This window comes from Siniperca chuatsi, linkage group LG9 (assembly GCF_020085105.1).
Source record: "Siniperca chuatsi isolate FFG_IHB_CAS linkage group LG9, ASM2008510v1, whole genome shotgun sequence".
Lineage (NCBI taxonomy): Eukaryota > Metazoa > Chordata > Actinopteri > Centrarchiformes > Sinipercidae > Siniperca > Siniperca chuatsi.
The window spans coordinates 12,115,457-12,127,908 of record NC_058050.1 but is presented as its reverse complement, the minus strand read 5'-3'; the positions used below and the strand labels follow the sequence as shown (position 1 = coordinate 12,127,908).

At 39.7% G+C, this 12,452-nt stretch overlaps 3 protein-coding genes across 13 annotated transcripts; 2 read left to right on the top strand and 1 right to left on the bottom strand.

Annotated features, from left to right (window-relative positions):
* Positions 1-257: 257 nt before the first annotated feature.
* atg12 (ATG12 autophagy related 12 homolog (S. cerevisiae)) lies at positions 258-4,486 on the bottom strand. Of its 2 annotated transcripts, none has more exons than XM_044209155.1 (4): positions 4,312-4,486; positions 2,402-2,538; positions 2,194-2,256; positions 258-469 (listed from the first exon to the last, which is right to left on the bottom strand). In XM_044209155.1, exons 1-4 carry the CDS (start codon positions 4,403-4,405, stop codon positions 410-412), a joined length of 354 nt encoding a protein of 117 aa, XP_044065090.1. In that variant the 5' UTR covers positions 4,406-4,486; the 3' UTR covers positions 258-409. The 2 variants fall into 2 exon arrangements, with proteins under 2 accessions (XP_044065090.1, XP_044065089.1); XM_044209154.1 differs by having other exon boundaries at positions 4,322-4,478.
* On the top strand, positions 3,642-7,191 carry isoc2 (isochorismatase domain containing 2). Of its 2 annotated transcripts, none has more exons than XM_044209141.1 (7): positions 3,642-4,360; positions 4,777-4,885; positions 5,230-5,354; positions 5,482-5,694; positions 6,289-6,359; positions 6,490-6,607; positions 7,023-7,191. In XM_044209141.1, coding segments are annotated over exons 2-7 (594 nt in total). In that variant the 5' UTR covers positions 3,642-4,360; positions 4,777-4,884; the 3' UTR covers positions 7,089-7,191. The 2 variants fall into 2 exon arrangements, with proteins under 2 accessions (XP_044065076.1, XP_044065075.1); XM_044209140.1 differs by lacking the exon at positions 3,642-4,360 and adding an exon at positions 4,472-4,608.
* A 29-nt stretch (positions 7,192-7,220) lies between these two features.
* foxj2 (forkhead box J2) lies at positions 7,221-12,419 on the top strand. Of its 9 annotated transcripts, none has more exons than XM_044208936.1 (11): positions 7,221-7,383; positions 7,973-8,337; positions 8,502-8,576; positions 8,708-8,800; positions 9,535-9,693; positions 9,784-9,967; positions 10,106-10,267; positions 10,374-10,517; positions 10,633-10,734; positions 10,982-11,344; positions 11,996-12,419. In XM_044208936.1, exons 1-11 carry the CDS (start codon positions 7,365-7,367, stop codon positions 12,106-12,108), a joined length of 1,779 nt encoding a protein of 592 aa, XP_044064871.1. In that variant the 5' UTR covers positions 7,221-7,364; the 3' UTR covers positions 12,109-12,419. The 9 variants fall into 9 exon arrangements, with proteins under 9 accessions (XP_044064871.1, XP_044064873.1, XP_044064872.1 ...); XM_044208938.1 differs by having other exon boundaries at positions 9,784-10,267; positions 11,003-11,107; positions 11,246-11,344; XM_044208937.1 differs by having other exon boundaries at positions 9,784-10,267; positions 10,982-11,107; positions 11,246-11,344.
* The last annotated feature ends 33 nt before the right edge of the window (positions 12,420-12,452 follow it).

Here is a 12,452-nt window from a genome sequence, read left to right as displayed (position 1 = left end):
TTCTCAATCTCCCAAAACCTTTACCACCAGTCTAAGCTCCTCACCAATTTGACTTTTACTAGATATTCAGTTATGACATATTATTATATTATTATTACATATAAGTGGATGGAAAAAACTGAGCCAATTTATCTATACAAATGGGATTTTCCTCCCCCGAATCAGCACCAATGCTGTGCAAAGCCAAATCCTGTGCCCACTAAGTTAAGGGTTTATTTTTGGGTGCTGATGTGATACCTTAAAAAAGTGGAAAGAGCTTTACATAGTCATAATAATTTATTTACAATATGTATGTACAGAAAAACTGAAAGAAAACAAATGGCAAAAAAGCAAAAACATCATTGTGTGCATGTTTGGAGGATGTATTTAAGAAAAGGGGGAGATCCGTAATGGAGTTGAAGAAAGCAGTTTAACCCCAGGCTTGAGATTTACAGTAATATAGAACCAGCTTGCCATCGCTGCCAAACGACTGAAAAAGAGACAAAGAGAGAGAAAAAAAAGACATAAAAGGTAAATGTTAAATAAAATAGTAAGAATGACAATTTCATTTGATGTTGACCTGCTGAGCAGTGAGAGTGGTGGGATGATCAAATGTCCACTGTGAATTCTGGACTTTGCTATCACTTATCAAGACATTAATCAGTAACCAAGGACTTTGGCATGTTTAACATGGGGCATCCCTCTTATTGCCCCCTCTGCTGGTCAAAGCTTCACATGACCCTTTCACTTCAATGGACTGGGCCCCACAGGCTTGCCAATTGCATAGGCTACTATTCTAATATTTCATTAAAGGCCAAGAGCCAATATGGTAAAGATATTTAGTTATTCTCTGGTTAAGGGTTATAAATATCACTTCAGCTGAAGCCTGACTGGGCTGAAGTTTATCTGTTAGAGCATGTACGGTATATACTTTATGTCTCCTATAAAAGGGAAGAGATAATATTTATTACCTTCTTACCAATTGTTTATATATATATATATATATATATATCGCAGACAATTTGACTTAAAAGGTGAACAGACTTAATATTCTTGAAATGTTCTCATCTGTAATCACTGATAAGGCTTAGCACATTTGCTTCACTTACTGAATAAATAAAACAAAACATGGCTTAAAGTTATGTTATTGGCAAGTAGTCTAACAAACATTAATAAACTCATCTTTTGTGTGTACGTGGGTTGCAAATTTATTTGGAGACAATGTTTAAGTTTGTGTGTAAGGTCCAGTTACTAGCTTTTTCTGAGCTTTCAACCGCAACTCATGGTCTTTATCAGAGACAGGAACTGGAAGTCAAACATCTGATTGTTGACGATGTGGTTGATAGTAGGGCTGAACAATTAATTGAAATATTATCGAAAATTGCAATATGGCCAAGTGCAATATCCAAATCGCAGGAGCTGCATTTTTTTGATACAAAAGGTAAAATGTGTCACAACATATCATTATAAATGAAGCATTGTGGTGCTACAGAGATGCCCCAACCTACAAATCATATTCTCCAGACAGGGAACATATTTGTTTGAGCCCCCACCAAAAATCACATCATCATTTTTATATTTTTTCAGTGAAAATGAAATGCAAAAATGACCATTCCCACTAAAATCAAGACTCATATCACAATCGCAATCTCTGTCAAAATAATCGCAATATGATTTTTTTTTGCATATCGTTCAGCCCCAGTTGACAGCTCAGAAAAAGCTAGTAAGTGGATTTTGGAGTTGAGATTAATTTGTTACACATACTGTTCCCAAGGTCAAAAATGAAAGAAGACAAATGTGACTAGTGTTTATCTGCTGCTGTTTGTTTTTCTTTGAAATCATCATTGCTAAATTTTGTTTTATCTGCTTTAGGTTAAAGGGACAGTTCACCCCAAAATAAAAAAATACATATGTTTCCTCTTACCTGTAGAGCTATTTATCCATCTCGATTGTTTTGGTGTGAGTTGCTGAATTTTGGAGATATCGGCCGTAGAGATGTCTGCATTTTTTTAATATAATGGAACTAGATGGCACTCGGCATGTGGTGCTCAAAGTGCCAAAAAAATACATTTGAAAAACTCAACAGCAACGTCTCTTTCCAGAAATCATGACCTGGTTATTTTGGGGTGAACTGTCCCTTTAAGGAAGATGAACTATAAGTACACAACACACTATAGTCACAGGGCATTAAAACAGATGTTTATATGTACTCACATCAAAGAGGATCCCGACGTCTTGATCCGGTGAGGGGGCAAAAGACTGGTTAACATAAATGAACTGAAAAAAACAAAACAAAACAAAAAAACAGATACAGATGCAGTTATATGTAAAGAATTGAAAGACCTGAATCATGTTTTCTAAGTGTCTGTCCAAGACATCATTTTGGGAAAAGAACAAGCCACTGGACAAACTTCATCCTTACCAGTTGTTCACTGCCCTCAAGCTTGAGGAAGCGAGAGATGAACTGAGACAGGGACTGTACCGTCCTCCCCCTGTCTACTGCCCACTTCTTTGTTTTCATTATAGGAGTGTCTCCCACTGCCTTCAGCAACACATCAACTATAAAAATAGAGAAAATAAAAAGTTGAAGTGCTGCTGTTGTTGCTACACAGACTGTGCCAAGCAAATATAAACATGAAATATACTTTTACTGGAGAAGTGAATCCACTGACGCATAACCACTTTACCACAGCGCAAAAATAAAAACTATGATGTCATGCTTCCACTAAATTAGAGGGAATACTGCAGAATTACATGCCTTTATAATGAGTCAGTGCAATACAGACTGTGAACATTTTCAGCATCCCGGCTTTTGCAAAATTTGTTGTTATAGCCTACAATTCTTTTTGTGCATATTTTCCTTCCCTTGAATCACTTCTGATATGTATTTCAATTATCTTAAAATCATGATTGCTTTCTGTATTGATTTATTCTCTTTGTTGTATCTGTGGAACATCCTATACAATTAGATGTTGGTATAATTGTGAACTGCATTCCCCATGTGTACTTACATGAAAAGCCTTTTATTTGTTGTAATTATAAGCTTTGAGATTCACTGTTGTCAAACATTTGCCCTGATGAGTGTTTAGTGACTGAAAACTTGGTTGTATTACTGTGTGCAGTAATTATTTTTACCATGTTTTATGTTACAGTTTTAAAATGAAGGTTTCTGAAACCCAAACATTTTACACACTAAGGTTATTAGATCCACTTTTTCTCTTTATTTTTATGATTTTATAAAATGTGAATGAATAAAAATAGGCTGTGAAAGGCATACCCTTTGCATTCTCAGGAATTAAATTGATTATTAAAAACCTACATTTCCTAACCTATACTGCTCAGTTCTCATGTTCAAGTTGTGGCTCAGGTTTTGAACACTGTACACAAACCACATACTGTAATTGTGCCCCCATGTACAAAATGACTGTTCTGAACATACAAGGCCATTTAAACTAGAGTTTATCTTCTTCTCCTGTAAGGCAAGGCAACTTTATTTGTACAGCACATTTCATACATTGAGAAAATAAAATACATTTACAGTAAAACAGTAACAATTCAAAAATGAAGAATTACAGACAAGTGATCCACAAGACATGTTCTAGACATGAGCTACAGTCAATGTGCAGGCGTCATTTATTTACTGTAATATTACTACTTTTACTTTAAATCTTAAGACCAAGGAATATTAAGAGTTAATAACAGTTAATAACTGTTAATAACACGCACAACTTTAGCATGTATGAAATAAAGTTATTTGGCAATAAGTCGCCAATATTGTTTTCTGAAATAACTCTGAAACAGAAAGCCATCCTTAAATCAAAACTCACATAGGTAATAAAAATGTAATAGGAGGGTATTTCTTGCAATTCCTGAACAAACTTATTTAAAACCCCAAAACGTGAAACAAGATATTTACAATAAACTGGGTTGACAGTTTGACAGTTTTAAGCTAACCGGAGCTTGTTAGCTTAGCCTTAATAAATTATTGTACACGATGTGTAGTTGCTACTAGCATTAGCGTAACATATATTTGATAAATTATGGAAACAAACAGCCTCTCTGAAAAAAATGTGTATCCTATAGAGCAAAAAAATACGTTGCCTTTATAAATATTAGCATTAGCTTTAGCCATTCCACCAAACCGGCAGTACAACATGTCAAAAGCTAAATGTTTATTGGCTAAACAAAAAAGAACAGCCTTCCTATTGGCTACAATATCTGTCAAATGTCTAACACGTCATACACCCGGAATTGTTTCCTATAGCAAAAGCAACAGTCCTCGTAAACAGATGGCTGTTATTCGCTAAATGAGCATAATTTTCGATATATTACGTTTTCTTACTTTTCTTCTTCTCTTCGTTTGTCGCCGAGTCGTCTGACGGTGGGTGTGACTCCTCTTTTTGCGTTTCTGTTGGGGACTCTGCATTGTCAGACATCTTTAAGTGACCACCACTTTGGATTAGTAATGGTTCCCACCCACCCGAGCTAGCAAGTTGATTCGCCCCAAACACTGGCTGTTATTGGCTCAAAGAAACATCAATCTCTAAGACACGTAATTCTATTGGTCAAAGCGCTTCTGTTTATCAAAAAAAGCTGTTGAACTTGTGTGTCTTCTTAGCTACATGCTAGGTTAGTTATTATTTTGACACTGGAATATATTCGTTAATAACGTAATTGTTTCATAACGAATTCAGATGTTAGATGTCTATTTGGTTAATCTTGTGATATGCCGTCTTTGTTTAATATTGAACTTGTTACTAAAATAGGTAAATTTTCTATTGGTTTCCAATTACACAGGAGGCGTCACATGGGAAATAATACTTTAACCTGACAGTTGAAATCTACAGTCCTGTTGAACCTGTCACCCACTCCTCCTCCTCACAATCGGATCATTCAGGCAACAACAGTAAGTTTCTTATATTTAAGTTCGTTCAAATATCGCTCCAATTAATTTGTGTTAAGCTATAATACTATTTGACCTCATCGGTATCAAGATAATGCAACACCATGAATGGACTATTTCGTACAAGGAAGAGAACCTATTTCCTCCTTAAGAAAACACAAATTGCACCAATGTGAAAAACATACTGTGACGTTTTGTTTTAAAAGCTAGAGTCCACCAAGTGTTATTTTTAAGCTTCAGTGCTATTTTTTTATGGTCAGTGGCCTATAATCTTCAACTCTGTACGTTGCATCTCTCTAATGATGGTGAACACAAATTTGATATTTTATGTGACCTTGCTCTTGCAGTGGCAAGCGTTGGCAGGCTCTCCACCAAGGATGCAGTGCTCTTCCTGTGTGACATGCAAGAGAAGTTCAGACCCAACATCTTCCAGTTCACCAACATTGTCAGCAATGCGGCCAGATTGCTCCAGGTTGGAAATACTCACCATCACACAACTATCTCAGTCATACCGGTTTATCAGCCTCTGACATTAATTTGTAAGTGTTAATTATTTGAACAGATCGGATAAAATCTGCCTGCTCTCTCCTTTCTCACAGGCCAGTCGTGTTCTGGGCATCCCCTCCATTTTGACAGAGCAGTACCCTAAAGGTTTGGGTCCCACAGTACCAGAGCTGGGAGCAGCAGGTCTGACAGCTCATGCTAAAACTTCATTCACCATGATGATAGAGGAGGTGGAGAAGGAGCTGCAGGCCCTGGGGAACCCCAAACAGGCTATACTGTGTGGAATAGAGGCACACGCCTGTATTGCAGTAAGATCACATCATTGTTTCATTATTGTTTAGCTTTTAAAATGACATAATATGCTTCTCAGCATCAAAGAAGACAACAGAAAGATAATTGGAAGCTCCCACTTTATATGAAATGTATTTAAAGTGTAGTTATAATCAGGAAACACATTTATTTGCAGGTTTGATTCTCCAGTTGGCTTTCCTACTGTTCTAAAAGAAGGCTGACCATGTTCATACACATCAGCATGTGTCTTATGCATTTGTGCATGATTTCTTAATAAAAAAAAAAAAATTAATAATTTAAATTTTTTTTAATCAGTGATGCCTTTTATCATTGGCCCTCAGAAATTAAAGAATTACTGACAGCCTCCAACAAAATTTCAAAGATAATTTAAAGTGCATCCGAATGCGTGTTTGTATTATGTTTATGCTGCATATACTAGTTATTGCAGTTAAAAATTACCAATAAAATAAGTATGAGGGAGGTGATGATGTGACAGATGATTATTAAGCTATTATTAGGTAATGTAATTATGTTATGTAACTATGTGTACCACAGAACGTCCACGGTTTCCGTTAATGAATGAGGACCTCTGCTTCTTGTCTTTTTCACAGTGTACAACATTTGACCTGCTTGAAAAGGGAATGGAGGTTCATATTGTGGCTGATGCCGTCTCAGCTAGAAGGTATCTGTGTATTCTATGTTTTTCTGCTATATAGCTCGTTATCACCTGCATTAAATGTAGCTTTGTACCTATGTGTGTCTGGAAACTGTATATTATATAAATGTTACTACTTTTTTGTCTCCCTCCACAGCCAGACAGACCGTTTGTTTGCTCTGTCCCGACTGAAGCAGAGCGGCGCTTACCTTACCACCACAGAGGCTGTTCTGCTGCAGCTGGTTCAAGACGCTAAACACCCCAACTTCAAGGAGGTGCTTACTATAGCTGCTCTCTGTTGCACTCCTGAATTACTTTTGTTTGTTTAGATGTGTCATAAATATAAGACTGGCAGTATACTCCAAAGGAGAAACAAATTTGGCGTTTTGGCAGACTGCAGTCAAAAACAGTGCAGCAAATAAATTGCCAGTGTACAGACTGCAGCTTCAGGGCTGCCAAAAATACACTGCCAGTGCCTACAATCTTTACGCAAGACAAGTTACAGGTGACCTTATACTAGGGTGTGGTGAGATTTCATACTGCAGTGATCAAACCCATATGTCACTTTTTTTTTGCCGTAAAGCTGCCATCTTGCCCTTGCAAACATGCCAAAATTGATTTCATTCTAAGTATGCAGCCAGCCTAAGTAATAAAAGTGACAAACCTATATTCTTTCAACTTTATTGACAGATCCAGAGGCTTTTGGCCCACCCGTCCCCTGACACTGGCCTCCTCGCCCTCTTCAGCGGTCTGTAGGGAGACCATCATGTGTCATTCTGTTCGATAGATACTGTACAGAATTTCACTGTTTCCAACATACTGATAAAGTGCTTTAATAAAGTGATGCCTCTACTTAAAATTTGTACTGCTTGTACTTTTGTGTTCATGTTTCTGAAATGACTTTAGGTGAAACTTACAGGTTGTTCGTCTTTATTGATATCCTGATGAGCCCACAGCTGCAGAAACTTCTACTTCAAGCTGTGAGAAGCTGAAGAGGTGGGACCAGCTCACAGAGGCAGGGTGCAAAGAGTGATGTCACAAAGGGGGAGGGGTGAGTGACGTAATTCTGGTATATCCAGAAAGGGAGGGGAAGGAGAGAGAGAGAGGGAGAGAGAGAGGAAAAGGAAGCTCTCCGATACGTTTTTGTGTATATTTGTACAAAGTAACTTTCACAAAGTAAAAGTGTGATTGGAGGCTGCGTGTAGATCAACATGCTGAAGAGAAAGATCTGAAGGGAAGGATGGACTCCAGTTTGTCAGCAGTTGTGCACAGCTGATGACATCAAATATTAACACTTTTTAAGGCCTTGGGCCTCGAGTGACTATAGAGAGGTAAGCAAGTCAATCCTCTTCCTCAGAAAATAGAAAGTGTAGGTGGAACTGGCACACTTCAGTCATGTCCATGCAATGTGTTGTTGCTTGTGAATGGATAGTTTCCAGAGAAGCACAACCTGTCTTGTGTGTGAATTTACTGCTTGTAACTGACGCTGGTTGGAAGTACAGGAACAGAACGGCTGACAGTGTTTCATTACAGGCAGAGGGGATTCTACCATAGCATTTCTCAGTGTTTGTCTCTACAGTGTCCAAAGTACAAATGTAAAAGGATGTATTGATCCAGTACTTCCTCTTCTGATCTCTCAGACCCTGGCCAGAGAAAAAGAGAGACAATGTCCTCTGACTTGGACTCCAGCCTCACCAGTATTGACTGGCTGCCTCAGTTGGGAATCAGCAGCCTGCGCTCCGGGAGAGAGAGAGGAGGAGGAGGAGGAGAAGGAGGAGGGGAGAGGGATAAGAAGAAAGACAGAGGAAGGGAGAGGGGAGACTTCCTACCCTCTGTGCCGGACCCCTCCCTTTCTAACTCCAAAGGGAAACCCCCTCACAGCTATGCCACTCTCATCGCCATGGCAATAGCAGCTGCACCTGAGAGGAAGTTGAGTTTGAATGACATCTACACCTGGATCAGTGACACTTTCCCCTACTACAGCCGAGCTGGCCGTGGATGGAAAGTAAGCTTAATGTAGAACAACAACATACTATCAGTGTACTAGAATACTAATAACTTTGTTACTAAAGTATAAGCATGTTTAAAGTAGTTGGTATGGTGATTTGTAACCATTTTAATATTATTTGCATCATGTTATTTCATTATGTAACTTTGTGTCCTTAACAGAACTCCATTCGGCATAATCTGTCCCTTAATAAATGCTTCAGGAAAGTACCTCGGCCACAAAATGACCCCGGCAAGGTGAATTACCTTTTATATTATGATGTTGTGAGCATATACAGTATGTGCTTTTGTTCGAATTTGCATCATGTGAGATGGAGAAATGATTGCTTAAAATAGCCTAAAGCTAGAAACGTGTATTGTATTTCTAGGGTTCCTATTGGACGATGGATGGACCTTCAGAGGCGAATCAAGTGAGGGCGCCTAAACGTCCCTATCCAGAGGAGGAAGAGGAGAGGCAGGATGTATGTTGTTTAATATTATTCACTCACTCATTCAATTGTTAACCATCCAATCTATATTGTCAGAATGTCAAATACCCAAAAATATAAAGAAACCACATAAAGTACAAGTTTGTGATTCTGGCATTTTATCCCTCTATTTATCTTTTTACTGCACTACATTAATCTGACAGCTGTGATTATTGGTTCCTTGGCAAATTAAACTGATTAAGGGACCAGTTTTCAGAGACACATTTTATCCTCAATATCTGTTTACTTTAAAGGGTCACTTCACCCAAGAAAGCCATGCAGAGACTGGTTTTGGTTTTATTTGTCCAGGTTTTGAGAATATATGTGGCTCTGGGGCTTCTGTGTCAAAAAAAAAAAAGATAAATAAAAACTTTTTTATTGGTGGTGCTCACAGCATTAAAAAGATTTACATTTAAAATTCAACACCAACATGTCTGTCCAGAAACAATGCCCTCGTTGCTCTCGATAATCCGCAGACCTTGCTGTCAACTATTTGAATAGCTGATACTTTCTATGGAAGAAATTGTTCCAATGACAACAGTTTACATCGTTTTCTGGGGATTAGTCAACATTCACTTGTATTGTATTGGAGGCAGAAATCAAAAACCAGGTATATAATAGCATGGCTATGTGAAACTCGAGTAAACTTGAGTAATGCTACTTTTCGTTTCTTACAGAATTTTAATACCTTTTCCACCATTGTGAATAGTAACGCTATGCTGTTACAGGTTTCTCAAGTACCAGGGACACAAGCAGAGAGAGGACCCTCTCCTCATCAGCCACAACCAACCTCCCACACGGACCACCAGCTTCTTAACATAGAGCCCCTGGGAGCCGTCCAGCCACAGTCAACCCAGTCTGCCTCCCTCTCTCCTCCCCCACGCAAGGTAGAGCCACTCCCTTCCCTCTTTATCGAAGCCAGGTTTGCTGGGCGTTTTTCTTAATTAAACCTACTCTAATGTCTTTTATCTTCACAGCAACCGTCACCCTACATGCCAAGCCCCGTGTCCAGTCTCCCTGTCCCCCATCCCTCTGTCTCTCCTTCAGCTGGGCTTCCACCTGCTGCCCCCATGTCCTCCATCAATTCTTTTCCGCCTCCCCATCCACCTGGCCCCACGTTTCCCATCCCCACTGCCTCTGCTACACCTCTGTCTGCTGCCAGTAAGTCTACAGCTTCTCCCGCTGCTCCCTCTTTCTCTGATGCTACTCTGTCCTTTCCTGCTAACTCAGGGCCCGTATCGGTTTCCACTTTCTCCTGCACTCCTAACTCAGCACCTGTGTCTGTTTGCACTGTGTCAGGACCCGCTCACTCTTCTGTATCTGTTGTCCCTCCTGTTGTCTCATTGAACTCCTCCACTGATCCTCCGCTCCGTTTCACCTTCGATGAGATGAATTTACCAGACTTGTATGCATCTTTCAAGTCTCTCTTCAAGACCATGCGGGAGAGGGGAGGCTCACAGTGTAAGTACTATGTGTGTATAGGTGTGTTTTGTGTCCAATAACTCTATAAAGTGTATATTAGACACATAAACGGCTTGATGAATGACTTCTTTTTTGTTCTTTCCAGCGGATGTTGCTCCACTGGGTGTGCTGAGCAATGACACTACCCCACTTCACACTCCAACTCTGCTACCAATGTCTCCTCACCCTGCACCTGCACCACCTCCACCAGCTACACACCCTCCTGAGACAGAGCGTGTTTCACAATACAGTGAGTTTCACATTACCTCATCAACCCCAGAAATGCTTCAGTTGTATTAAAACTAACAACATAACACAGGAAAGATCAGTGCTTTCTAAAGTTGCCTTACTCCCTTCCACTTTAGCGGTGCCACCTGACTGGTTCAGTAACCCAGATTCTCTGAAGGAGAGCTTCCGCATTGCCAGCAATCTAGACTGGGCAAACATAGACCTCTCTGGGCACCCAGGTCTGTGCTGTTTACCAGAGTCCTGTTTAAAGGGTCACTTTACCCAAATTACAGACTAACGTATTTTGTTAATTACCTCGGACTATCTCCATGGCTAGATACAACTAGAAATAAATTAGAAAATGTTTTTTTTTTTGCCAATTGGGTGAACTGACCCTTTAATATGATGATTAGGCTATTGAGACCATTGCCGTATACCATATTTACTTTACTTTGCCTCTCTTGATAACTCTTTTTGTTCTAAAAGGCCCTCACTTTCTGTCACCAGACCTGCTGGAGAGCATGCGCCAGGCGGAGCTCTGTGACTGGGCCCTGGACCCGGCGCTCTTCACTTCCCTCTGTGACTCTCTGAACCGCTTCTTCACTCAGAAAGGCATGATCACCTCTGGAAATAACTCCCCACTAGCCCTTGGTGCACCTCACTCCTTACAGGTCCCACCATTCACCTCCAATCCACCTCCTACCCTTGCCAGCCTCACTCACCCCTCACCCCTCCCTTACTCTCCCATAGTTCCTCCTGCCAGTGGAGCTCAGCCGCCCCGGAGGGCTCTGCACATGCAGGGACAGGGACTTCAAAGACCACATCTGACACAACCTGCAAACACAGTCGGTAAGACCTGGACATCATATTCAAAAAGTTTATTTTTCTTTTTAACTTTTATGGCAACTTAGTGGAATCCAGCATGGCTTGTGAAAGACTCTTAAAGCATAGGTTCACAATTATTCAAGTCTGTTTTAAAGCACTAATGTTACTCACATACCTGGATATACACTGAAAGAATTGCTGGTCCCTTGATGGGAAACTAAAGCCACAGTCCTTTTTTGGTGCAAAAATGTATACAAAGGTTTTGCTGAAGCAAATGTGAGGCTTCAGTAGTCCGAATTAAACAAATCAGGTGGGTATCTACCAAAGTTAGCCTTTTTAGTACCAAATTCCCTTTTTCTTGCTATCCCTCCACCGCAGCTAAGCAGGAACCTCTGTCCGGAGAAGGACAAAGACAGAAGCCTTATATTAACTTTAGCTGAACTAAATGGATTTTTACACATAACTGTGGATTTTGTCTAGGAGTTATTACAGCTACTAAAAACTCTTTCAATGTGCATATGGACATGTGACCGGTTTAGTAAGATAGACTTGAAAAAAAGTGAACCTATCCTTTAAATTTCTAAGTTTAAATTTCAATGGAAAAAATCCTTTCAATATTGTCTCACTTCCTCTCAGTTGTATACTAACTTAGTCTACTTTCTCTTTCTGTCTCAGCTGGGATGCAGCCTCAGTCTATGACACCACGGCAGCGTCCTCCATTAAAGAGTCTGCACAGCAACAGTGAGGAGATTCAGGATGACTTTGACTGGGATTCTCTGCTCGTTTGACCCTCGCTGTCTGTGTGGAGAAACGATTAAAACAGAACTTTTCAGAAAAATGTGAGTCTTCACTAAACTCTAGCAGAGGCTGTCTCGCTGTTATGCATCTTGAAGCTTCTCTGAGCGCAAGTTTGGGATCAAGTTTGTCATGTGACTGAATGCTGTATTTCAAGGTTGAAATAGTTGTGTTTTCTTACCTTTATTCAAATTCATATGCTGTAATAACTTTTGTTTAGCTTATCTTCTGCAGGTAATTGGCAGGATTGTAGATTTATAAACATGTTCACCAAAGAAAATAAAGTGTACATTTATTTTGGTCACATTATTGTACTCTGTAAAAAAAAAAGGGGGGG

Excerpts from the sequence above, each read along its gene's own strand:
- atg12 (XM_044209155.1), bottom strand. The coding sequence starts at position 4,405 with ATGCAGAGTCCCCAACAGAAACGCAAAAAGAGGAGTCACACCCACCGT. Across the intron at positions 2,539-4,311 it reads AAGAAGAAAAGTAAGAAAAC|TTGATGTGTTGCTGAAGGCA; the intron begins GTAATATATCGA and ends CTATTTTTATAG. Across the intron at positions 470-2,193 it reads ACGTCGGGATCCTCTTTGAT|TCGTTTGGCAGCGATGGCAA; the intron begins GTGAGTACATAT and ends TCTCTTTTTCAG.
- isoc2 (XM_044209141.1), top strand. Across the intron at positions 5,355-5,481 it reads ATGCGGCCAGATTGCTCCAG|GCCAGTCGTGTTCTGGGCAT; the intron begins GTTGGAAATACT and ends CCTTTCTCACAG. Across the intron at positions 5,695-6,288 it reads AGGCACACGCCTGTATTGCA|TGTACAACATTTGACCTGCT; the intron begins GTAAGATCACAT and ends TCTTTTTCACAG.
- foxj2 (XM_044208933.1), top strand. Across the intron at positions 8,577-8,707 it reads CACAAAATGACCCCGGCAAG|GGTTCCTATTGGACGATGGA; the intron begins GTGAATTACCTT and ends TTGTATTTCTAG. Across the intron at positions 9,694-9,783 it reads TCTCTCCTCCCCCACGCAAG|CAACCGTCACCCTACATGCC; the intron begins GTAGAGCCACTC and ends TTATCTTCACAG.